Source organism: Neoarius graeffei, chromosome 3, assembly GCF_027579695.1.
Source record: "Neoarius graeffei isolate fNeoGra1 chromosome 3, fNeoGra1.pri, whole genome shotgun sequence".
Taxonomy (NCBI): domain Eukaryota; kingdom Metazoa; phylum Chordata; class Actinopteri; order Siluriformes; family Ariidae; genus Neoarius; species Neoarius graeffei.
The window spans coordinates 93708097-93735810 of NC_083571.1; the positions used below are offsets into that span (position 1 = coordinate 93708097).

Consider the following 27714-nt stretch of genomic DNA (forward strand, 5'->3'; position numbering starts at 1 on the left):
ATGGGTAAGTCACTTAAGTATTGAGTATAGCACTGACCAGCCGATTATAGAATAGAATAAGGTAATTCCAGCTGTAATTCCAAATCGTCCGTCTTGTTTACATGGATCTGGCGTTGGAGAGGTAGAGGCTTGGCAGTGGAGATTTGAGTGGCTGTTTTCTGAGCTTAGTCAACAAGCCGGCTCTGCAGCCTCGCTTTTGCTTCCGCTCCCGGCGCCGCCTCCTTCGCTTTGCTTCCGATAACAATCCACGGAGACCCCGCTGGTCTCGCTATCTCGTCCGGAATTTTTTTTTTTTTCTCGTCCGGAATGTTGTGCATGCGATGGAAATCGCTACAAACAGTCATTTTCTGCTGGAAACCAATGTCCAGTAAGTCCATACGGTTGTAGTGGATATTGAAGTCCGGTACAGACGAACAACACGCAAAAATACACACAAAAAACATAAAAAACGTGCACAGGTAGGGAGAGCTTGTAGCCGCAGCCGTTGTAGTAGAATTGTATATAGTAGGGTTTTCCAGAAGAAAAGGTAGAAGTAAAAGCAGAAGTAGAACCAGAAGTAGAAGGCGGAATATGGCGTTTGACCGACAAGATGGCGTCTGTCACAATCTGGATCGGCTGTGACGTCACATGCAAGTGCTCCATTGTTTAAAAAAAAAAAAAAGTTGATCGCACAAAATATTGATGTTAATATAGAAGCAATGCATTTTCTTGGCGTTTTCACAAAGGTGAAATAAAATCAGTTGAAATTTAGACTATTGGTCTATTCCCCATCACATCTGTTGTCTGATTTTCTTACTTTAACTGAATTGTGAGAGAAGTACATGTAGATAAGAAAATACTTGATTATTCTCTGAAATGTTGATAAAAGTGAGCTTCTACAAAATGATAAAAGCACCTGTCTGAGCCATGGTTTGAGCCGGCGCATGTTTACATCAAAACGCGTGTGCGTGCACGAGTATCACGGTCACGCGCAAAAGTGTCCCAATTTTAGACTCAGGAAATCTGGTCACCCTACTCTTACTCCATTTATCATTGGCCGATCATGCATGTGTAGATGGAGGACAGGTTGTTTAATTTCCTCCCAAATGCAGTGGCAAACTGAATGATAAGACAGCACTGCAGTACAGACTCCTGTTTTATAATTCATCTTTGCAATATTGCTAGTCATTGTTAGGCAGCACAAAGTGTGTTCTGGGTCCTAAACTCTACATAAAGCGATATTATGTACTAGCACCGTACGCAAGTCTTACATATATGATCTCAATTTATGTTTCATGTTTTCAGGGCTTGTCTTGTTCTTCTGTTACAGAAATAAAAGGTTTTTTTTTTTTAAAAACACGTACTTTTATCTAAACTCAATTATACCCCTAGAAAACATCAGTATTGCCTTGAACCGTGCACTTGAAAACTTGCCGAAATGCCGCAAAATTTTTTTGAGGCCATTTAAGGTGTCAAAAAAGTTAACGTTGAGGTCTGTGTATGTCAAATACTTTGCTCTGCTTAAAGCCTTTTACACTTCTTGACTTTCCAACAGCCCATATGCTGCCGCTGAGGACACTACAGCTGCTTTGGGCTCCTATAGAGCAGCGTTGTCTCATCTGACAGAATCTTGACTGTGCTCCCAAAGCACTGTTTGGCAAACAGATGAGTGGGAGAAAGAAAGGGAGAGAAAATAAAAAGAGAGATAAGAAGAAGAAAGTATGAGAGAGAACAAATTCCCCCGAGGAAATGTGCTCAACACTGCATGGCGGACACAGCTTGCAAAGTGGCCATCAGACTTGCATTTATTAAAAAAACAAAACAAAAAAAGGACAGGCTGGCAAAGTCAAAAAGGAAAACTCAAAACTGGCAAGAATGGAAATCTGACTTTGCTACTAGTATACAGACATGAAGAGATAGGAGAGAAAGAGAGAGAGAGAGAGAGAGAGAGAAACTAAAAATCAAAAGAAGACGTGCAGAAATAAATATATTAATCCAAGAGAAAGCAAGTGAAACTATATGAACTGGCTCACAGCTTGCAATTCCTGCACTACAACTATTTAAAAAAAAAAAAGTTATACATAAGAACTGTCCACTGTAGCATCAGAACCCTGTTCTTGGTTGACAGAAGTGGAACCCGATGTGGTCTTCTGCAGTTTGACATGCAGAAGAGATGCTTTTCTGCTCAGCATGGCTGTAGAGAGTAGTTGTTTGAAGTAAAATAAAAAGCATCAGACTTTGAATGCAGTTCCCCCCCCAAAAAAAAAAAAAAAAATTTGGAAGTTATACGTAAGGGAAGTGAGAAAGGCCAAAAGACAATAGATCTAATCAGTCAATACACTTTGCTGTGCGTATTTTTGAGTTTCAGTCACCTGACTTTCACTTCTGCTAAAACAGCTGGTGGTCAAACAAACCAAAGCGGCTGCTGTAGTGCAAACAACTAGCAATAACTTAGAGTATGCTTGTAATCTTGAAGCCACTGCTCGCTTTAGATATATTCAGAAGATTGCTATGTGCAATGGAATCGACCCCTACAGTCTGGGAAAGGAGGATTTGTCATACGATCTCGAAAACTACCCTTCAGTCGAGTTCCCCGACATCTCCAACTATCTGGTGTTGCAGACGTCCTTCTACACCGCAAAACACATGAAAGCGTGGAAGAGCATGGAGGCTTACTACTTTTTTTTTGTATGTGGCTGGGTAAAGGACCTCGGGATCAAGTAGCTGCTGAATGAATCCTGGATTGTTTTTACCCGTATAAGTATGTTTGGGTTTTTTTTTTAAGCTTTTCGTTCACGTCTTTACAACGAAACGCTGCAAGTTGAAGTGTAAAGAAACAGTTTGCTTGATTCTCACTTGTGCTGGCTTTTATCTCTCAGGTAAATCATCCACAAAGATCAGAAACCCCTTTAAAAGACCTGGATCTTACAACCCCGATTCCAAAAAAGTTGGGACAAAGTACAAATTGTAAATAAAAACGGAATGCAATGATGTGGAAGTTTCAAAATTCCATATTTTATTCAGAATAGAACATAGATGACATCAAATGTTTAAACTGAGAAAATGTATCATTTAAAGAGAAAAATTAGGTGATTTTAAATTTCATGACAACAACACATCTCAAAAAAGTTGGGACAAGGCCATGTTTACCACTGTGAGACATCCCCTTTTCTCTTTACAACAGTCTGTAAACGTCTGGGGACTGAGGAGACAAGTTGCTCAAGTTTAGGGATAGGAATGTTAACCCATTCTTGTCTAATGTAGGATTCTAGTTGCTCAACTGTCTTAGGTCTTTTTTGTCGTATCTTCCATTTTACGATGCGCCAAATGTTTTCTATGGGTGAAAGATCTGGACTGCAGGCTGGCCAGTTCAGTACCCGGACCCTTCTTCTACGCAGCCATGATGCTGTAATTGATGCAGTATGTGGTTTGGCATTGTCATGTTGGAAAATGCAAGGTCTTCCCTGAAAGAGACGTCGTCTGGATGGGAGCATATGTTGCTCTAGAACCTGGATATACCTTTCAGCATTGATGGTGTCTTTCCAGATGTGTAAGCTGCCCATGCCACATGCACTAATGCAACCCCATACCATCAGAGATGCAGGCTTCTGAACTGAGCGCTGATAAGTTGGGTCGTCCTTCTCCTCTTTAGTCCGAATGACACGACGTCCCTGATTTCCATAAAGGACTTCAAATTTTGATTCGTCTGGCCACAGAACAGTTTTCCACTTTGCCACAGTCCATTTTAAATGAGCCTTGGCCCAGAGAAACCGTCTGCGCTTCTGGATCATGTTTAGATACGGCTTCTTTGAACTATAGAGTTTTAGCTGGCAACGGCGGATGGCACGGTGAATTGTGTTCACAGATAATGTTCTCTGGAAATATTCCTGAGCCCATTTTGTGGTTTCCAATACAGAAGCATGCCTGTATGTGATGCAGTGCCGTCTAAGGGCCCGAAGATCACGGGCACCCAGTATGGTTTTCCGGCCTTGACCCTTACACACAGAGATTCTTCCAGATTCTCTGAATCTTTTGATGATATTATGCACTGTAGATGATGATACATTCAAACTCTTTGCAATTTTACACTGTCGAACTCCTTTCTGATATTGCCCCACTATTTGTCGGCGCAGAATTGGGGTGATCCTCTTCCCATCTTTACTTCTGAGAGCTGCTGCCACTCCAAGATGCTCTTTTTATACCCAGTCATGTTAATGACCTATTGGCAATCAGGCACGGTTTTAAGGGGTGGCAAAAGGTGGCAGTTGCCACTGTAAAAATGTGTCTTGCCACCACAGTTGCCCCCCTATTTTAAAAAGAATTATTTATTAAAACACATTTTTGAAATTCAATTATCTATCTACAGAGATACTAAGCCCTCATCTCATCTCTACCTGCCGTTATTTACGTTATTTCACACCCCACCCCCGGAATTTTGAAATGGTTTCACCCAGAGAGAGATGTTCTTCTGTTATGATTCTTCCTAGCTCGTGTTTTCGCCTGTGTGCTATTCAGTTTAGTGATATACTTAATTTGTTTCTTTTAGTTTTACAGAAATCGAGGATGAACACATCTGTACAAGTCTGAAGTCTTCAGTAAAGATCCACAATCTAAACCGTTCGCTATCTATTTTTTGATACATCGCTAGGGCAGAATAGTTCCATTCATTGCTTGGGAATATACTTTCAGAAAAGATGGTTTAGATGGTTGAAGCCGTTTTCCTTGATGGTACAATAGCTCAATACATATTTGACAAGATGACTTGATTGTGAGCCTTTCTTGAGCACAAGTAAAAATGACTTCTACGATTTGCATAAACTGCTGCATTGACAACCTATGCCCCCCTCCTGGAACCTATGCCCCTCCTTTGCCACCCTAAGGAAAAATCTCTGGAGCCGCCACTGTCGCCAATTGACCTAATGAGTTGCAATTTGGTCCTCCAGCTGTTCCTGTTTTGTACCTTTAACTTTTCCAGCCTCTTATTGCCCCTGTCCCAACTTTTTTGAGATGTGTTGCTGTCATAAAATTTCAAATGAGCCAATATTTGGCATGAAATTTCAAAATGTCTCACTTTCGACATCTGATATGTTGTCTATGTTCTACTGTGAATACAATACCAGTTTTTGAGATTTGTAAATTATTGCATTCCGTTTTTATTTACAATTTGTACTTTGTCCCAACTTTTTTGGAATCGGGGTTGTAGTTAAACAAGACGGAGAAGTGATCACAGCACACTGTAACTGTATGACTGGGTAAGAATTTTGTCGTGACCTTCATGCATATGGACTTGGTGAGGCGTAAACAAAGAAACAGCTGGGGACTTTAGCGCTTCGTGACTAAAAGTACTGTAAAATAACACATAGCAAGAAAAGTACTTGGAAAAAACACTAAGGACAGAGCTGAGAGGGAGATACAAACCTTTCACCAAGTGATCACTGGAAACTCGAGCATGCTTCGACTCGGCTCCCTTCGATTTCAGTGAGCCGTTCAAAAGCCACGTCTTTTGTGAAATCCTGTGTTCGTTCGCCCTTTTTTTTTTTTTTATTAGTTCACAGGGAACCCTGAAGAAACTTCAGTTTCACGGTTTGATCAAGTTGAACAACCTAAAACAACGCAAGCGTAAGGCATTTTTCATGCGAGTAATGCACCTTCTCAATACAAACACTTTGCCAACTGAGCTTTGGTAGACCACCAGCTAAAGTTTTGAATAACTAATGAAGTGGATGTGGCGTCACGTGAAACCCAAGAATTGCCGAGATTGCAGGTTTGGCAGCCAAGAATAGATTTTTAATGTAATGTAGTGACGGGCTCAAGACAAGCAAACCTAAGAAGTCCTGGAATAGAGAACCTTCCTGTCTACAGCCTATCATCCTATAAAGCCTTGGTTCTCAAATGCCCCTTTTCCACCAAAGCAGTTCCAGGGCTGGTTCGGGGCCAGTGCTTAGTTTGGAACCGGGTTTTCTGTTTCTACTGACAAAGAACTGGCTCTGGGGCCAGAAAAACCGGTTCCAGGCTAGCACCAACTCTCTGCTGGGCCAGAGGAAAGAACCGCTTACGTCAGCCGGGGGGGGGCAGAGTTGTTAAGACCAACAACAACAACAAGACCGCGAAAGATCGCCATTTTTAAGCAACGAGAAGCAGCAGCTGTACAAACGCAAAAAGTCATCCATTATTATTATTGTTGTTCTTGCCGCCGCTGCTGCTGCTTCCGTGTTCATGGATTAAAGCGCACAAAAAAAAAAAAAATCACCTGACTGAAAAAAAAAAAAAGCTCCATGTCGTTGGCCCCTACCACGTCAGCGATGCGTCAAATTTTAAACGCCGTGTTGTCCATTATCCCCTCGGCCCCTACTTATAGTACATTTACATAATTTTAACAATGACTAAAGCTAAGGGAAGACTTTACCATTGTCATTACTGGCTATAAATGATGAAACATCAAGTTTTCAGCGCAAAGTGCAAATTTATTTCAACAATACTTTAGTAATGCACAGCAGTGGTTCAGAGAAAAGTGCAAGTGCAGTCGAACTTGAACCATGCTTTCAGAAGAGTGGAACAGAAAGAAAAATAAAATCTGTTGACATAAAACCAGAAAACAAGAAAAAGGAAAGTGAAAGTTCACTTTTTCTGCTTCGCAGTGAAGCCAAAGGCATCTAGTTTTTTGCCATTGCTTCCATAGATTTTTTTTTTTTTTATGGCAAACTACACAAAAGCACACACCTGCCATTTTCATCTTTTTGCAGCATGAACTAAATGGCTTGCCATTATCGCCCATTTCATTTCGCCAAGCCCATCTCCACTTATTCTTTACCGTTTTGTCGATGTCTGACACATCTGTGCCTTCATTTAAAAGAAGCGTGTCCATGCTGGCAAAACCGAAAGTAATTTGACGCACTCCGGCACCCCCCTTCTGAAATAAAAATCTCAAATCATCCCCCTTATAAAACGGCCATCCCCCCCATCCCTTGGAAATGCCTTCAAATTAGCCTACTATTATTTTAACAAATATTACTACTATTTCAACATTAGAGGCTTTGCGCAGTGATAGCCTACATGTAGCCGGATAAAAAAGACGCGCATATATATATTTATTCGGTTGCACCTCTCATTCACACCTATACGGAGGTTTCAGTCACTGAAAACAGCTACTTTTGCAAACTCTGGGCAGAGTGGAGATTTCTGAAAACTCCATCTTCAGACACGCGTGTAAATCGGGAAAACGAAGCAACAGTGGGCGAGAGGGCGCGCATGAATATAATGAGTCATAGGTGTGAATCTTTCACCGAATGCCAATTGTCCCGGTTCTTCATGAAATCGCACGCGCACGCACAAATTCATTAGGTTAACTTTCAAATAACTGTTCTTGTGCACTTGCGACACCGGAGCCACTTTTCTGAATTTTGAGCTTCAGAGTATTGGCTTCTTTATCTATTTAATCAATGAATTTGTCACATACATTAAATTACTAATGTAAAACATTAGTAGCCTATTTAAGCAATCGCTGTTTTCTCCACTGTTTTCTGACCTTTTGTGCTTAGTGAATGAGACACTTCATTACACTCCACTGACTGACTTCCAATTCCGGACTTGTTTGAAAATGTAAAATATATGCCTACGAGATGTTTTTTTGGGACTTAATTCGCGTTGCTCCTTCACTATTAATTTTTGAGACTGACGAGGCACTAAATACTGTGGAATTATTTTCTCCTTACTATGAAGTTTGGCATCTTAAACAAGTGTCGGGAAATCTTGCAGCCCGACTCTGGAGCCTCCAATGTTTAAACGAACTGCTGAAACCATAAATGTTTAAAGATTAAATCGTAGGCTAATCAAACCAAAGAAAAACACAGCCTTTCCAGAACGTTGTCTGCCGAAGCCTGTTTAACCTACAAAAGGCTTAATAGCAAAGGTCTTGCTGCGGCTTCACCTTTTCACCTGATCACCTTTCAATAGGCAAATATCATTATTACTACTACTACAAAAGGCCTAGTATTAGTAGTAGACAAGTAACCTAGTTGCCTAGTAGTAGGACAGCCAAATAGTTTCATCAGTGGCCTACGCTGAGCCTCCCCGGGACTAGACAGTAGCGGAGGCTGTATTTATTTATTTAGGCCTATCTAGCGCAACAACTTATTCCTTTACATATACTCAAACATAGCACAAGAAAGGGTTCAACAACAGGCAATCATAGCAGCTTAGTGAAGTTCTAAATCACATCGGTGTCAGACCTATGGGCCTACCCCCCCTTTTTTTTCTTCCTCGGATCTGCATCACTCATTATTGACCTTTAGCGCTCCCAGTTGACGGAAATCCGTCACAGCGACAGAAAACTTTAATCCATGCATGTTGTTTTTGCTTTGATATTCGCGCCAAGGTTTATGTAAACGTAGCGCCATAACTTCCGTATACAGCGACGTAACTGACGTGGCTCCGCTTAGCACCGCGAGCGATGGAAAAGCAAACTGGTTCTCAGCTGGCTCGCAAGTTGAACGAGTTGTGAACCAGCACCGGCCCCGAACCAGCCCTGGAACTGATTTGGTGGAAAAGGGGTAAAAGTGACTTTTTGATCGTGTTACAGGGTGGAAATCACAATCCATCATAATCATGTCCACTGAAATTTAATGACAATTTTAGACAAGTTCAGAAAATAAAACACCTCTTGGGCTCCAATAAAAACAAACTATTATTGTACACATTTAAATAATATACCTTTAAATTGTTTCTTTGAAAACATAACTGAGGCAGTCAAGGATTTTCAAGGTTAAAGGGGTCCCTGACTGTTTAAAATGTGTTTTTTTTTTTTATTTTACGAACACAAAATTAGTGCCTTCATCATCAAGGTAAAGTACATTAGCTCGTTAAACAGTCAGTAATTAGGTGATGAGCCAGCAGCAAGGTTGTTCATGTCATACTAACACGAGCTTATTATAACTACTCCTCTGGAACGCTCATCTGGGAATAAACAGCTTTGTTCAGACGCCAGTCTCCCAACTCCGTATAAACATGGCACAAGTTCAAATCTCTCCTATATTATATGAACTTGTTTCAGAAAATAAACTGGGGGGGGGGGGGGACGGGGGGGGACATGCTGCAGATGAATTGGAAGTAGAATGTATCACCACTGTATGCACATATTAATATGAGGTCATCTGACGATCATATTCCAATTTACCAACCTAACACACTATGCAAAAGTATAGAATATAGATGGATAAACAGACGTTGGTCATTACACAGTACAGGTACTCAGCAATAAAATGCAGTTTAGCATCTAGCAGAAGGGCAAATGAGAAGTACATTATGCAAAGTTAAATACGTGTACAATAAAATCGCCTCATTTTTATGTGCTATATGTGCAGTAGCTTGTTGAGCAGATATGTATGGTATTACATTAGGTTAAAAATGTGTTCCATTTCTATCTCTACTATAGATTATAATATAACCAATTTTTCATCAAAATACACTGCCTGGATTTAAAGTCACTGCTTGGATTTAAATAAGCAAAGAGTTAAAGGAGAACTGAAGGCAATTTTTTTTAATCAAAATTCTATTTCTCATTTTATTAAATATAGGAATGCATTTTGATCGCTATTTTGTCACTGCAATGGCAAGTTATGAGTGTTTGAAATATGCTATGGAATATATCAGTCCATATGTCAAAGCAATGGCCGTAAACAAGATTCGTTGAGACCTGTGCGAGACATCGTAGGACGGAAGTAAAACGTACAGCGGAAATCAAAGTGACCAACATCTGCCAACGTTGTCAAAAGACGCGCGCGCCCTCTTTCGAATGCTGATGTAATCAAGCCGGAAGTTGTGTTTGTTTTGATAGCAATCAGGAAAGTTTGAAAAAAAAAAGTAGGCAGTAATCGTCATTTAAACTCGTTTTTTTGCATTTGGAAAACAGTTTTCAAAATGGTGGCACTGACACCTGGCTGACACTTCACGTTTCGAAGTCTCGCACAAGCCTTGTGAAGCTCGTGCGGATAAGCGACGCCTGCCGTGGACCAAACGAGCTAAATTCAACACGGCTAAAAACCGAATAGGCCGATAAGTATAATATTTAATTGCAATTAGTTGCCAATATGAGACACGATATAAGGTTACTAAAACCGAAAACGCAATTGAATAACACGTTAATTAAGAAATAAGGCAAGTTTAAAATGACCTCAGTTCCCTTTTAAAGGAGTCTTTGATTGGATAATTACTGCAGCGATGAATACGTTTCAGCTGGCGACTATTCTTTTTACCCTAACTGATGCAGTGAGTAGCTTCTCATTTCTTAAACAACCATGTTGGAAGATGCATCCTGTGGCCGTGGAAAAGATGTTCCTGTGTTTCATCTCATCTCATTATCTGTAGCCGCTTTATCCTGTTCTACAGGGTCGCAGGCAAGCTGGAGCCTATCCCAGCTGACTATGGGCGAAAGGCGGGGTACACCCTGGACAAGTCGCCAGGTCATCACAGGGCTGACAGACACAGACCACCATTCACACTCACATTCACACCTACGCTCAATTTAGAGTCACCAGTTAACCTAACCTGCATGTCTTTGGACTGTGGGGGAAACCGGAGCACCCGGAGGAAACCCACGCCGACACGGGGAGAACATGCAAACTCCGCACAGAAAGGCCCTCGCCGGCCACGGGGCTCGAACCCGGACCTTCTTGCTGTGAGGCGACAGCGCTAACCACTACACCACCGTGCCGCTTCCTGTGTTTCAGATGAGTCAAATTATTGACCTGCATTAAGCAAACAACTACAGAGATTACTGCAATGACTGGCCAACTCATGATCAAAACATGGAAGGATGGTGAAGAACTTCACGGAAGAAATGTGGTCCAAAAAAAAAACCTCCCCACAGTGATGTTTTAATAGTGAAAATAAGAGCTTTTCCACATGCACAGTACAGCAGGGGGAGGGGGAGGGGAAAAAAAAAAAACTTCACAGGACTGGGACTAAATAGCTGCATGTCCATCAGAAAACCACGTTAGAGAGACTAATCAGAAGAAAAGGCTCCAGTTTGCTAGGGAGCATAAAGATTAGACTCTGGAGTAATGGGAAAAAAAAAAAAAAAAAAAGTCATGTGGTCTGAGGAGTCCAGATTTACTCTATTCCTGAGTGATGGGCATGTCAGGGTAAGAAGGGAAGCACATGAACTGATGCACCCATCATGCATAGTGGCCACTGTACAAGCCTCTGGAGGCAGTGTTATGATCTGCGGTTGCTTCAGTTGGTCAGGTCAAAGCTCAACATTACGTAGCAATAAAATGAAGTCAGCTGACTATCTGAAACGTACTGAATGACCAGGTTATCACATCAATGGATTTTTTCCACCTCCCTGATGCCACAAATGGTGAAAGAGTGGTTCAGAACGTGAGGAATCACTTTCACACATGAATTGGCCACCACAGAGCCCGGACCTTAAAGGAACAGTCCACCGTACTTCCATAATGAAATATGCTCTTATCTGAATTGAGACGAGCTGCTCCGTACCTCTCCGAGCTTTGCGCGACCTCCCAGTCAGTCAGACGCGCTGTCACTCCTGTTAGCAATGTAGCTAGGCTCAGTATGGCCAACGGTATTTTTGGGGGCTGTAGTTAGACGCGACCAAACTCTTCCGCGTTTTTCCTGTTGACATAGGTTTATATGACCAGTGACATGAAACAAGTTCAGTTACACAAATTGAAACGTAGCGATTTTCTATGCTACGGAAAGTCCGCACTATAATGACAGGCGTACTAACACCTTCTGCGCGCTTCGACAGCACATTGATGCGGAGCTCAGATATCAATGCGCTGCCGAAGCGCGCAGAAGGTGTTAGTACGCCTGTCATTATAGTGCGGACTTTCCGTAGCATAGAAAATCGCTACGTTTCAATTTGTGTAACTGAACTTGTTTCATGTCACTGGTCATATAAACCTATGTCAACAGGAAAAACGCGGAAGAGTTTGGTCGCATCTAACTACAGCCCCAAAAAATACCATTGGCCATACTGAGCCTAGCTACATTGCTAACAGGAGTGACAGCGCGTCTGACTGACTGGGAGGTCGCGCAAAGCTCGGAGAGGTACGGAGCAGCTCGTCTCAATTCAGAGAAGAACATATTTCATTATGGAAGTACGGTGGACTGTTCCTTTAACCCCATTGAAAGTCTTTGGGATGTGCTGGAGAAGATTTTACAGTGGGGTTCGACTCCCCCATCCTCAATACAAAATCTCAGTGAAAAATTAATGCAACTCTGGATGGAAATAAATATGCCACAGTGAATGTGCACCATAATCAACGCTAAAGGCGGTCCAACAAAATATTAGCATGTCCAACTTTTTTTTTCCCCCTCTGAGCAGTTTATATGCAAGAGATGTGTACACTGTATACACAACGGTATGCAGATAATCCAGCACATGATGAGCTTTTACAAATGAAAACATCTGGTGTACTAATTTTTTTGTAAAAACACACACCAAATGAAGGTTGTGTACTCACATGTGCAGCCACCGTTCACCCCATTCTGAACCAGGAAGAGGCTGAAATAGCCCACCAACTCGTCGGGCAGCTCCAGTTTCGATGCGACTGCCTATTGAGGGGGGGAAAGGCACAAGAGAGAATTAATCTTGTTGAACACCACGACAAACATCTCACGGTGTTTCGAAGATATAAGCCTAACAAACGTGGATCAAAAAGCATGACAACCCGCCTGTTGGAAATATTCTGGATTTTATAACAAGTCTCACATAATCATGAAGTTGAACATTCAAAACAAAAGTATACATGAACTCATTAAATTGAAAAGGCGTGACCGTTTCGCTAGCAACTCTAACATGACTAAAGTCCAGACACGGTCCACTACATAAAAGACTAGGCACAGAAAAAACAACCTGCTTCACAAGTAAGAATTGTGAAACATCAAAAGATCACAACAAGACGACCTCATGATTAAGTCACCTATCCATATGTTTACGCAGAAAGCCACTTGGATGCATCTACCAGCTGCCGACCATCAACTACCTTGACATTTTGTCCTTTTCGCTCAGAATGCGAGCTTGCGAAATTCATCTGCAGGGTCAAATGTGCTTTAATGGAGGACTGAGCATGACTGAGACAGCTGGGACTCAATAGCACAAGGCCACAGGAGAGACATGAAGAAGGTCCTGCATAATAACACCCCCTCGCCCTGCAATGCATCATAGCAAGTGTCAATCGGAAAAGGCCAAAGATTTTTCACTCGAACGTTGATTAATAGCGGGAACGTGTGGGTCACCTACATGCTTTCTGACAACCAGAAATGCTTCAAATGACTACATCCATTCTGAAAGCATTGTATATGGTGTAACATTAAAACTGTAATTGGTTTGCTGACTCAGTCTGGCAGCTACGCCAACTCCAATCTTCCCAACTCAGCTGTATAAAAGGAATACTTTTTTTTTTTTTTTTGCTGAAAGTGCAACTCTCCTAGGCTGCATGCCAAGTCTGAATCATTCAATCACTCTAGAAACCCTTAAATAAGCACAAATTTAACACACAAGACATACGTGGACAAATTCAGGAAATATCCCATTTTTATTGAAAAAAAAGGTCTGAAAAGGAACAGTATACAGGAAATAGGCTGTACTCTAAACTCTAATCAAGAGGAAGAAACTTAGCATCTGCAATGCAACTGAAAGTGCGCGAGCAAAGAGAGAAGACGTGTAACACGTTTTCTCCAGAGAGCACTCCGCTGTGCTCTGTGCCTCCCAGTTAGAAATAAACTGAAACAGAAATGAACAAGCGCCAGTCTGAAAACACGACGCTCCCAGAAATTAATCTTGTTTTTCTGGATTATAGGTTTGGCAGGAATCTTAAGCCCTCAGCAAGAAGTCCTTTTGTGTGAACAACTAATTTGGAGTACATTCTGTCCAAGAGACAGTTTCTTTCCAAAGACATGTGGCAATGGAGTGAAAGTGACGTCTGGTAGGATATTCTCAGCAGGCTTTGAACGTGCCATTATGGTTATTTAAATTTAGGTCGGCCTCATTACTGGCAAAATCGTAAGCTTGCTATCAATTTCTGTGCAACAAATCACTCAAGCCTAGGTCACAACCGGACATACGATTTTTTGGCCGTGCGATTTTTGGCGTTTCCCAAATCGCTGGGGTTTTTTGTTCGTGGAGAAAGACGCACGTTGGCCGTAAGTTCGTCTTGCAACCTGAAAAAAAACGTAAGCGCCCGTAGAGTTTGTTTGACATGACAAAGAACCTCTGCGGCCGGTCTGCGGCCAGTCTACGGCTCGAAAATCAGCATGTCACACGCGCGCCCTCTGTGCGTTTCTTGCGTTTTTTGCACGTAGACCAGCTGTAGGAGCACGTACAGCCGGTTGTGACCGAGGCTTTAAAGAATCCCCAATGGAATAGAACAAACCTAGTCAGCTATCAGAATGCCTTCAGGTGAAACTGTCTGCCAACTTTAGCTAAACTTCCAGCTCGAGTACTAAAACGGCATAATGGATCCAGTTCGGAGCACAGCGGTTTGGCCGCACAGTAGAGCCCTGCACTCCCGCGGGAGTCCCGCGGGACCCACCGCAAAGCAGTGCGGCGCGGGACAAATTTTGAAAGCTCATTACAGGCGTGGGCGGGACCGGAAGTGCACATATGCGCGCGCGGGCGGGAGCGGTGATAAGCTACAGTCCCACTAACTAAAAATGTGTTTGAAATAAAATGCATAAGTTATTAATTTATGTCTACGATATATAATTTGTGCTGGATATTTTATTTGGCATTAATAAAAACATTTTAAGATGCCTAAATTTGCAGAGAGAGTTAAATTTGCTATAACGGGAAATCCTTTGATCACTCTAATGACTCGCAGTTCACACCCAGCTAGCAAGAGAACCATGAGTGAAGTGATTTATGGCTTGCGTTAGTCTACAACTTTAATCAGAGAGACAGGTTACACAGTGACGGTAGGCTTGACTCAATGCTATCCCAGAAATCCTTCCTGTAATATGCAAATTTGGCTGTCCAATCAGAGGCGGCCAAATTTGCATATTACAGGAAGGATTTCTGGGATAGCATTGAGTCAAGCCTACAGTCACTGTGTAACATGTCTCTCTGACTAAAGTTGTAGACTAACGCAAGCAGTAAATCAATTCACTTCTCTTACTAGCTCTGCTTTGCGGTTAAAAAAAAAAAAAAAACAAAACCCACCACTGGTACAAAGCAAGCCCATTCACTTTATGCTGATCAGAGAATTACAATGGTTTCTCATATGATAAAAATGTGTGATTCACGATTAAATATTTCAATTGTTTGACAACACTAAATATTATTATTGGAGACAGTACATGCTGAATTCCGAAACAAGGTAAATAATAACAACGTGAGCTGTAGATATTTATGCTGAAATCCATTCAAAGTAGGGGGCGGGGCACCATCACGCTGTGTCAAGACAAGAACTTTCCTGAGAAATAACGCGAACGTCTGCATCATGCAGGATTTGCGGGCGGGAGCGGGACTGAAAATCATAATTCTTTGCGGGCGCGGGCGGGACTGCACAATGCGGGCGCGGGCGGGACTGAAAAATCCGACCCGCGCAGACCTCTACCGCACAGCGCCTTTACCTCAAGGACATCTTCAGTTTGGTCAGACGTCAAAATGTTGACTTTGACCTTCTGGCTGTTGGATAAGTGCACCTCCAGCTGGACCTCTTCAGTGGGGATCTGTTGTGTCTCCTGTGGTAAAAAAGAAGGGGGGGGGAAAGCAGGTGTCCGAACAGCGTGGTTTTGGAAAGCTGCAGATAAATGCATCAAACATTGAGGAGACACAGACATCTTACAAATATTTGAAAAGAGGATCAAAAAAGGGAAGAGACTGAGGCCAGAGTAAAGCCAAATATCAACTGCACTTCTTTCTAGCCTCTAAAGTCCTTCATATGAGGATAATACCCACGACCAGGTGTCCTGAAACACTTTTTTTTTTTTTAAATAAAAATGTCAGGAATGCCTTGGTGGAGGAACAAAACCCAACGCAACCCGTGAGTACAGATACATTTTAGAAACCACTAAAAATTAAGCTGTTAAACGTAAACAATTACAGTTTAGCTATTTAAAATGGAAGTTGAGCGGTCCCCCCCCCCAAACAGAACACATTTTTATTAATAATTAATTAAAACGCACATCAAACTTCGATTCCAGTTGACACAAATTATAGTCATAACCAAAGCGTCAGCAGCTCACACGGACATATAATGAGAAACCAGACTCGTTTATAATTAGCCAAGTTGCTCTTCATGAAAACAATTTGATCTAGACAAAACGATCAGAATCAAAATCCAGTGAAAGCTCAGGAAGGAGTAGCGATTTTCCTGAATGTTTGTTAATCTGCCTAATTAGCAACTTGCTAATGAGAAAATTCACATAGTGCTCTGAGAGCACAATATCCCCCGCTACAATATACTGCAAACAAAATTGCAGTATGCGCATTACTGTTAACACAATGCCTTTTACCAAGTTTCGTGAAATTCGTCCAAAAATTGTGAGGAGTGGATTTCAGAAGGCGAGAACCTTATCTGGGACGGACAAACAGACAGACGGACGGACTTCAGCCAGCGGGGGGGATAAAAACCAGGAAGTAAACTTTTGTGCAGACTGATTAGATCTTCCAAACAAAATCAAAAATCCAGTGAAAACTCAAGAAGCAGGAGCAATTTTTGTGAATGGACAGACTGAAGGACGACAGACGTCATGTGATGGCGATAGCTCACCAGCCTATGGCCGTGTGAGCTACGACTAATAACTTTGACACTCTGGGGGTCCACAGACCCCCACGATGAGAACCGAATCTTTTGCCGAATACTACAGCTTATATTGAAGGCATAAACGGTTTCTTCTGCTAATGTGGGCGGGTGTTAAAATAGCCGCTGCTCTCTGTGAATCAGATGAAATGACAAAAGCAAAGCCTGACTAAGCCATCATTCTGTTCCTCATGCAGAAGTGCTAAGAAGCACAAGAAAACTGGTCTAAAATAAGACATAATGAAGCGGAGAAACCCGTGACCTCACACCTACAGAGAGGCACAAAAGTAACAAGAGGAAGCAAAACCAAATCCGCTCAACAGAGCAGAGCAGTCTTAAAAACGCCTCGCTTTCATGTGCATAATATTCAAAAAAAGACATTACAGCGCAGAATGACAGTTTGTACCTGTTGAGCTTTTCGTAAAAAGCTGTTGAACATTTCGCTGGCTCCCAGCAGAGGATCCTGACGCACTGCAAGAGGGGAAATTTTATTTATTTATTTTAAAAAAGTGTCAGATTCTGACAGGAACATTGTAATACCGCATCTAAAACCGTACGCACAGATTTAACGACATTAAACAGGTTCAACATCTAGCAAAACACCTTCAGAACAGATTTCAGGGGAAAAAAAAAAAAAAAAAGGACATCTGGACAATATCACAAATTAGTTTATACATACATTTCAAACAAATCCTGCATCTTTTACTTTATATTTAGTGACAATTTATAATGTGGTTGCATTTATGTTGATCGTATTGCCTGATAAAGTCAGCTGATATGATGATTCATGGATTTAATTACCTTGACAAAGCACTATAAAGTTGTACAGGAACACATTAATAAACGCGAGGCTATCCTGTACAATGAACAAATATAGTCAAAGAAACGGGTATAAATAAAGCCCCATTTCACTAATGCTGTGTTCACACTTATACCGGTACGATAGTGGTATAACTGTATCGATACAAAGTATACCGGTACAGTTTAGTGCATCTGTCCACACTAGCGAGAAATGTTTGCGGTTTTCTTTCACGGTAGTTGAAATGCGCGTGCGTGAAATGTTTCCGTGGTTACCAAGTAACTTCCTTCCGAGAATATATGGCAGCCGTTATTTCAAGATCTCGAGAAAACAAAATTATTCTGTGATCTCGAGGAAACAAAATTATTTCATGATCTCAGCTGGATCTAGTCTGGCTAACGCGACTTCAAAGCTCTGCGAGCATTTGGTCTGGCAAAGATATTAAGCCCAACCGTTTCCCAAAGCGCATGGTTGACCCGCCTCCCTGAAATGCCTCAGTTTGCTACTGGTCGAAGCCAGAAAAGGCTGTGACGAAGCTTAAACCAATCACATCACTCTTTCCTCTGACGTATGTGACGTGACGGAAACTGCTTGAGTAACAGGAAGAAGATAAATACCTCCAGGGCTGCTCTTTGCTCCGTTTTCAATGAGAACTTCCCGTTGAATGCTTTCAATACAGCATCTACCGCTGTGTCAAAGGCTTGCCGCTGCTCCATGTTCATAATGTTTCTAGTGAATGAAGCGCTTCCGGCATAGATTCTGTAAACAATCTATGGCTTCCGGTCGCAGTTCTACTACGTCGCTGCCTTGAACACGCCTCTACCCAGGGCCGTTGGAGATGCTCAAAGTTGATTGGCTCCCGATTTTTCGGGAGCTTGGAAGAGCTGGAGATAGCTTGCCTTGCCAGACTAAGCTCGCAACAGGCCCTCGTGTTGCGTCACACTTAGGATGGGCGGGCCCAGGCTAAACTGGATCACTGTATCTCCGTCGGTAGAGACGAAGCCGGGCCAGTCTTCTGCGGAGGTGCCGCGGACTAATTTTGAAATTATCCCTTATTAAAAGACTTAATGCAATCTCTCCCTGTGTCAACCCCTGATCAAAATATTGCCTTATTAGGTAATCGATTATTCCAGACATTCTAATGACCAAAGTTGCGTCTATACAGAATGAGAAATAGCCCCAAAGTCAGCATATCACAAGTCTCTTGGCACACCGGAATGAACCATTTTCTCAGCTGTTTACTCGAGATCATGAAATAATTGTTTTGTTTTCTCGAGATCATGGAATAATTGTTTTGTTTTCTTGAGATCTCGAATTAGTTGTGTTGTTTTCTCGAGATCCTGAATTAATTATGTCGTTATCTCGGGATAACAAGGTGAATTTAAAAAAAAAAAAAAGGAGGATTATATGAAGGGCCTCTCTCGGCTTCCGTACGGATGAAACAACGCATGTGTGCTTTTTGTTGTCAATGTACAGTCTGTATTTCTGGTGGTCATTTATTCAGTCGAATTGTATAAAACGCGCGAGGCAGTTCAGAAAGAAACAAATGAATCTCCGTTCTTCACCATTTTATTCAGCAAAGACATCGATTGAGGTGTGTGACTTTGCACATGCGCATTATATTTGTATCGATACAGCGAAGCGCTACAGTACCGATACTGTACCGGTACGAAACCCATACATTTGTGGGTTTCGTACCGATACAGTTATACCGCTACAGTACCGGTATAGTTGCTAGCGTGGACAGGTGTTGTGGTACGAAAGTAGTTTCATATCTGTACAAAATCCCTAGTGTGGACAGGGCATAAAACTACTGGTGTCCATTTTATTTGCCTCAAAAATAAGCAATTTTTTTTTTTTAAACAGCAGCTCCTTATTCTTAAAATCAGTACGGCGATCTAAAAAAAAAAAAAAAATTCTGATGAACACATGGGTCCTTTTTAGAGAAATAATGATGCATAAAATTAATTGTCTTTAAAAAATAATTTAAAATTTTATGCATCATTATTTCTCTAAAATGGACCCATGTGCTCATCAGAATTTTTTTTTTTTTTGAGGAACTAGAAAAAGTTTTGGCTGGAACTAAGCGTTGGATAAAACCCAAATGCTTCCTCATTTACAGCACTCTGGCCATCAGCAACCCTCAAAGACAAAATATCTGCATAAACAAACGTGCGCTCTGAAAAGACGGTGTGCACGCAGTGGTTAAGTTTCCATAACTGCTTTAAACCATGATGTAACGGTGCAAGTGGCCAGCCAAGAACATCCTGTGTGCTCTCAGGCTACGAGCAAATACACTCAAACAAGGCTCGGCTTGTTCGGCTGCATGTGCCAGGACCGAAATGGATTAGAACAAACGGTTCATGGTGTTGCCATGCACCAGTGATTTGCCTTTACATGCACAGAATGTCACCCCTGGCTGACTCAATCCAATGACTACGTCCCACCCTCCTAAAGGTGGTTTGGGAGCGAAGTTGAAAAATACAAACGACATCAGAAAAGTATTTCTGTACAACGTTAAACCTAATAGCACTCTGAGCCATGATGGCAGAACACTTGTTGCCACGTTAAATAAACAAACTCGCTCAAACATCGTCCTGCCAGTTTTGGTTAAACCACAAGCCTAGAAATATCCAAAAAACAGTACAGGTATCCATGCAGTACTTGAAATATACACGGTAAACAGGATCAGCACAAGTAAGGGACTTGAAACTCCTTTAGAGATTTTCTGAGAGTGCAATTTGACTCTCTGCATGGAGGACAGAGATTAAGAAGAGATTGTCATTACGTCAGACTCACCAGCTTGCATGTACTTTTCCAGCTGCTCTCTACGCTGCTCCACCTCTGCTGGCGTGAGTGTGAAGATCTTCTTTGGGGGAAAGGCAGGTACCACATTGTTTCCATACTCTTTTTTGATCTGTCCCAAAAGTAAATACAATAAACCATAAAGCAGTCGTTATTCTAAACATGCCACGGAAAAATGCAGGCAGAAACGCACCAAACTTTCGAAGCAACACTGACCAGCAAACCTCACCGAATCCATTACATTATAAACGTATGTGGACCATGACCTCCATAAAGTCACTTGGAAGACATGTAGTTACTGTCAAAGCATTTAATATAGCAGCAGCAAATCTTATTGCAGCTGGGCAGACAGTTTAAGACGCATCTGAAGCTGCCTCCTTTTCACTGGGTTCAAGGAAATTTGAGCTTTTCAATGTAGCAGCCACCTTCAGCATAAAACTACTGAAACTGAGAAACAGGAAGTTGTCTGAACTGTGACACAAATCAACTCCTCGTGTCATACACGGTGAGCAGACATACTTGCTATATAGACATATTTGCTATATAGTAAATATCATTTCGTCTGATCTCGTCGTCCTCCTCGTACAAGTGAAACGTTCATATTTGTTTTAGCAAGAAGTCTCAGAAAGACATACAATCCACAACATTCCCAATTTTATACACAACTATGAGGCAATATACTGATACAATGCACGAATGTTTCTCCAGATTTATATATTTAAAAAAAAAAAAAAACTCCACATGCATTTGTGTACACATTGTGCATTTTGCATGTACAACTACAAAACCAGAAAAAGTTGGGATGGGATGGAAAACGCATATAATAACAAAAAAGTGACTTCTAAATAGGGCAATTAATCGAATTTTGATCACGATTTCGATTTGTGTGTCAAACAAACGATCTCAAAATTCATAATCGAGTTGAAACGATTTTGCCATTTGTCAGGGACGCGCACACGCAATACATTTCCTTCCCGCGGGCCCATGCGCAGACTTGCCGACAACACTCACGCGGCGGAAGCAGTGCGTGTGTGTCTCTATTGCCCCTTTTCCACCAAAGCAGTTCCAGGGCTGGTTCGGGTCCAGTGCTTAGTTTGGAACCGGGCTTTCTGTTTCCACTGACAAAGAACTGGCTCTGGGGCCAGAAAAACCGGTTCCAGGCTAGCGCCAACTCTCTGCTGGGCCAGAGGAAAGAACCACTTACATCAGCGGGGGGGGGGCGGAGTTGTTAAGACCAACAACAATAACAAGACCGCGAAAGATCGCCATTTTTAAGCGACGAGAAGCAGCAGCTGTACAAACGCAAAGTCATCCATTATTATTGTTGCTGCTGCTGCTGCTTCTTCTTCTTCTGTGTTGTTTTTGCTTCGTTATTCACGCCAAGGTTTATGCAAACGTAGCGATGTAACTGACGTATACAGCGACGTAATGACGTGGCTTCCCTTAGCACCGCGAGCGATGGAAAAGCAAACTGGTTCTCAGCTGGCTCGCAAGTTGAACGAGTTGTGAACCAGCACCGGCCCCGAACCAGCCCTGGAACTGATTTGGTGGAAAAAGGGTATATGGCTCTCCACTCACGCAGCTGAAAGGAAGACAGATTGTGAATTGTTTGGCGCGAGGTAGGCTTGCAAGATGACAGAAGGAGGGCAGAATCGGTTGGTTGACAAAAAGGGACGAAAAACGTCTGTAATACGGGATCACTTTGGATTCGAAGAATCCGACGTGGAACAGAAGCGCATCGTGTGTAAGATTTGCAATAAGGTAGTATCTGTGCCTCTTGGCAAAACTACAAACCTCTTCAACCACCTGAAACTGAGCCATAAAGTTATTCATGACGAAACAAAAAACAAACAAAAAGATAAAGCCGATGGCAGTTGCTTTGCACCCATGCAATAGTGGGTGTTGTTTACAAAAATGTTTGATTTGGAATTTTGTAGTATTGCACTAAAGTGTACCAAAGTTTATTTTTGGATATTCTTTATATAAATAAGTACATTTATTTTATTTTTTTAAATATAGAGATTGTGGACAACTGGATAGAATATAAATTTGTTTTTCTCTGTCTTATGTCAAAAGAATATTTTTATTTTGTTTTATACATCGCAAACTTAAGTTTTTCTAGACTATATTTTCAGTTTGAAAGAAAGGTGAACGTAAATGATCAATAACAGAGGTTTTTTTGTTTTAGAGAGAAATGCTGAATAAATGCATTGTTTCAAAAAATCGTTTGAATAATCGTGATTATTTTTTCCATAATCGAGCAGCCCTACTTCTAAATTTACTTTATCCTGTATTTCATTGCAGACAATATGACCCCAAGATACTTCATGTTTTGTCTGGTCAACTTTAAACATTTCAGTGAAACGAAAACAAAAACGTTCCTCAAACCCTACAGTGCATATCAAACAACTCAAGGAATCTTGGTGCACATCGAGCCAGGGCACAAGCTGAACACCCGTGATCTCCGATCCCTCAGATGGCACTGCATCAAAGAACCGTCTTCATCTACATGGGCTTGGGATTACTTTGGCAAATGTTTATCAAGCACTACAATACTCAGAGTTATATCCGCAAACGTCAGTTAAAATCTGTGCAAAAAAGGGCGACTTGCGTTAACTGTGTCCAGAAGCACCATCGACTTCTCTGGGCTTGGCGGCATCTGGGATGGACCATCACACCATGGAAACGTGTATTGTGGTCAGATAAATCCGCATTCCAGGTCTTTTTTTTGGAAGAAATGGACACCATGGACGTCAGACCAAAGATGAACAGAACCATCCAGACTGTTACTGGTGACAAGTCCAAAAGCCAGGGTCGGTCATGGTATGGGGTTGTGTCAGTGCCCTCGGCAAAGGTAATTTACACCTCTGTGATGGCGCGTTAATGTAGAAAAGTACATTGAGATTTTGGAGCAACATATCCTGCCTTCAAGACAAAACCTTTCCTGGGGAGATTTCAGCAAGACAATGCAAAACCACATTCTGCACACATTACAAAGGCAGGGCTGTGGAAGAAGAGGGTGTTTGTCGCCCTTGTCCCAACAGAAAACGTGTGGCAAATTCTGAAATGAAAAATGAGAAAAACACCTAAAACGCTGTATCAGTTGGAGTCTTCTAAACATATTTAATTTGCGCTCATGGAAATTGTTACTCTCACTCAGGAATCTTCCTACTTTATTAATCATCTTCCTCCTCCTTACATTTTTCAAATCAAAGTCCTTCCCACGCCATGTGGCACCGATCTCTGTTTCGTAGCCCTCGGCCTCTCGCCTATTACATAGCTAGGGTTACAGTGGGAGGCTAGTCCTCTGGTAACCGTGAGAGTTTGACTCCCCACATGCATCTGTATTGCAGCGTGCCTTGCAATACTGGTACCATTTTTATGATGGTCTTTGGTATGACCCGACCGCGAGTAGAACTCGCGATCTCCCGATCGAGAGGCGGACACACTAACCACTAGGCCAACTCACGGTCTCCTGACTTTTTTTTTTTTAGGATGCTATTTCTCCCAGAGACTCAGATTGTTGGTGCGCCCGCGTCTAAGACGCACCATTTCGAATAATGAACGCATTGTCGAGAGGGGCAGGGGGCCAATATGGACGCGAGCATTTTATACCCTATTTGGAACGTTTCATGGCGTATTACAGAGCCTCCAGGATTTCGCGATGTTGCGATTTGCAACTTCAACGCAAATTCAACCAATCCCCGTGAATTCAGGGCGGTGTTGCAATTATACCCAATCACCACAACTTTCCCGCAAATTTGACCAATCGTTGGTGTCGTCTTCAGGTGACGTCGACAAACTACTTTCCGCCTTACTTCCAGTGTTGCCAGATTGGGCGGTTTCCTGCCCAGTTGGGGGGTTTCAAGTGCATTTTGGCGGGTTTTGAACATATTTTGGGCTGGAAAACGTCAGCAGTATCTGGCAACACTGCTTACTTCCATGTTTCCGTTCAAGAGAAGCAGCATGTGCAAGTCAGTGTTTATATAGGCTTAAATTCTGTTACTGAAAGTGTGTTATGTTTACAGTGAAGGACTGTGTGCACTTTATTTTTTTTACTTAATACAAGAAATTAATGGATGCCAACATTTTTGCCAAAATGGTATTTTATTTATTTTCCATTGTTTAGGCAGCTTCAGCATCATACTGTGAGATTCTGTTCAAATTGTTTTTTTTCTTCTATGAAGCCTGAGCCATTTATTTTATTAGTTTATAATTATTGTTTAATTTAGTCTTCAGGAGAGACTGCCTGCACACAGTACTAGTATTAATAGTTTTTTTTTCTTACATGAAAGCTGAGGCATTTATATTATATTTTAAGGTAACTTCATGTTGTGCTGTGAGGTTCTCTGCACTTTAACTTTTGAACCAACAGGTGCATTTGGATAAGTAAAGCCTATTTTTCTGCATTTTTGTAGTCCTGGTAATATTTTATATTGGTAAAGTTGTTTATAGGACCATTTCTCAGTATCTTTGTTTTTTTTAAATCAATAGTTTTTCAGTAATAACTTAATATTTAACATATCACTCAATTTTAATCACAAAAAGAGAAAATCGCAACAATTTCTCGCAACTTTCACTTCCTCCCGCAATGTGATCGCAACAAAAACCTAAAAAACACCGCAACTTTCATCGCAATTTTTTGGAAAACCCCCTGCAACAGACATTTTAGCCCGCAACAATCACAAAAAAGGCCCGCGGAATCCTGGGGGTTCTGGTATTACTTGATTTCATGGTCTCAATATCGAAAATCTTGCACAAATATGCAACTTCCAACATAATTATCTGGATATTCAACAGATTTCAGCATCGGATGAATTTGTTTTGACCGCCGCCATATTGAATATACTTTGGACCCGTTCGTGTATTTACGCCGCCCCGTTTGTAGTGTCCCAAGCGAGTAAAACCTGATCCAAGTCTTTCGCTAGGTGGCGTCTTACGGTCTATGTACGAATATTCGAAAGAGTCAAGAAAACATGGATAAGAAAAAAAAGAAAAATACATCTATTTTGTCATTCTTCAGCAGAAAGAGTACATTCACCTGAAAAAAATGATACCCCTGATACCCAAGGTAATTAGTCATACTAGATTTACAACTACTACTGCAACATCAACTACTACAACAGCAACCACTACTACTACTACTACTATAGACCTACACCAAACTGAAAACAAGTTAATAAATTATAATTTATAAGGAGGAGATAATATAGATGTGATATATAGTGGCCTGTGGTTGAATTCTAAAATATTGCCACTGATTAAACAATATCTCAATATATTTGGTTGAAGCATTGATTTTTGTCATCTACATTGCTTCATATGGCTTCCAATACCAAAAAAAAAAAAAAAGAATTGAGAAGGGAAAAAAACAGCCCCTGGGCTGTCCCAGCTGTTCATTGGGCTCGCTTCGCTCACTAGGTTCGCTTCAACTGAAGGATAAATCACTGGGCCGCCCATTGTAGAAATGGGCCCCTGTTTTTTCCCCCCAGGAGGGGCCCTGTGGGCCCCTTGACCTGCAAAACAATCCGAGTCTCTGTTCTCCCTCAGTTTTCAACCAGTCATCACCAAATGAAGAATACCTCTGGGCTGAATTAAGTTGCTATGACTTTTGGTGCTAATCTGGATCACCGAACTGGAATGATCCATGAAAAACTGGCTCCCCACCCCACCTTTTACTGTTCTGGATCTACAGGGTACGGCGACCAGACGTCCCGGTTTGTAAGAGCGAGTGCAAATCACTGTAACTCAAGTTCACAGTGACTCTAGTTTGTGTTGTAGAAAGGAATGGTAACATTATAAAGTGGCAAATGGTTTACTGTCCCAACTTTTTTTTTTGAAAAGGTGTTGCAAGAATCAGATTTGAAACAAGTGTTTAATTCATGGAGGTAAAACAACAAAACCACAACTTTGATTTGGGGGTTGTATTTCTGTGTACTGAACCACTACTATTTAGCATTGCACCCTGGTCCTGGGGAAAACGAAATGTTGTTCCAAGGCATACAAGCTATACAGAGGAACAACAACCACTTGACGTGACATGTGAACATGTGCTAATACATCAGCGCGCATTCCAAAAACAGTGTGTCACTAGATTTTACCAATAAAATGCAAAAAGGGAAAAAAAAAAAAAAAAAGTAAGAAAATATCTTCACATTACATGGAGGTCATTAAATTTTGGGCAAATCAGAGCAAGTCGGCTGCACACCTCCACCATGGCAACCTCAATAACCAGGGCACATGTGACTGCACATGCCTGGTTACCTAGCAACAGCAGCAGCCAGAGTACTGAACGTGGCTTTTTTGGCAAAAACACTCACATTCTCGCCATTCATTAACAAATCATAGGACCTTCACATGACTTGGAAGTTCTTTGCAGTAAGCTTATTCAAAAGGTTAAAGAGAGGCATGAGTAGGCTCAGCTTCCCCCCCACTACAAAACACTCAACTGTTCATCTCATATCATCTCTAGCCACTTTATCCTGTTCTACAGGGTCATAGGCAAGCTGGAGCCTATCCCAGCTGACTACGGGCGAAAGGCGGGGTACACCCTGGACAAGTCGCCAGGTCATCACAGGGCTGACACATAGACACAGACAACCATTCACACTCACATTCACACCTACGGTCAATTTAGAGTCACCAGTTAACCTAACCTGCATGTCTTTGGACTGTGGGGGAAACCGGAGCACCCGGAGGAAACCCACGCGGACACGGGGAGAACATGCAAACTCCGCACAGAAAGGCCCTCACCGGCCCCGGGGCTCGAACCCGGACCTTCTTGCTGTGAGGCGACAGCGCTAACCACTACACCACCGTGCCGCCCACACTCAACTGTTTGTAAATGAAATCTTACAATGTTGTAAGGAACTGGATCAGATTCTCCCAAGAGGGTGAAATCATAAAATATCTATCTACTAATCTACACTGGGCATCATTACTCCATTCCAAGATCCCGTCAATAAGGTCCCCGAAGAGTTCTTTACCTGTTCATGCAGGCCTAAGAGCTGGCTGTAGCGCACGCGGCAGTGCAGGACCCCGTTGACATGGATGTTGTAGGCCTGAGTAGGAGAGAAGAGAAAAAAAAATAAATCAGATTCTGGAGAAATACAACTGCACAGCGTAGAGACGGGTGTGACGGCCTCAGCCACACAGGCTAAGATCATCCCACATTCTACCTTTGCATCTTATCAGTCTCCTGCACAGTCTGTCATCTACAGGTAACCACGTGATCAAAATGCGCTACGTCATGAGCGTCCGCCATGATGGCGGATATACAAAGCAACTAGGACGGCAGCCACCGAAAGCGTGTCTGTAAACAATTCTGAATTTTCTCAGTACTACCACGACTTGACCGGCCGAGCG

General features: G+C 41.9%; 1 protein-coding gene across 2 annotated transcripts in view; it reads right to left on the bottom strand.

Moving 5' to 3' along the window:
• The window catches only part of snx17 (sorting nexin 17), an 80730-nt gene that overhangs the window by 24792 nt on the left and 28224 nt on the right, over positions 1-27714 (bottom strand). For both annotated transcript variants that reach the window (XM_060917662.1, XM_060917661.1), the window contains exons 2-6: positions 27336-27410; positions 20344-20461; positions 17152-17216; positions 15574-15684; positions 12465-12555 (exon numbers count right to left, since the gene is read on the bottom strand). In XM_060917662.1, coding sequence (XP_060773645.1) covers positions 12465-12555; positions 15574-15684; positions 17152-17216; positions 20344-20461; positions 27336-27410 — 460 coding nt within the window. The remainder of the gene's footprint in view (positions 1-12464; positions 12556-15573; positions 15685-17151; positions 17217-20343; positions 20462-27335; positions 27411-27714) is intronic.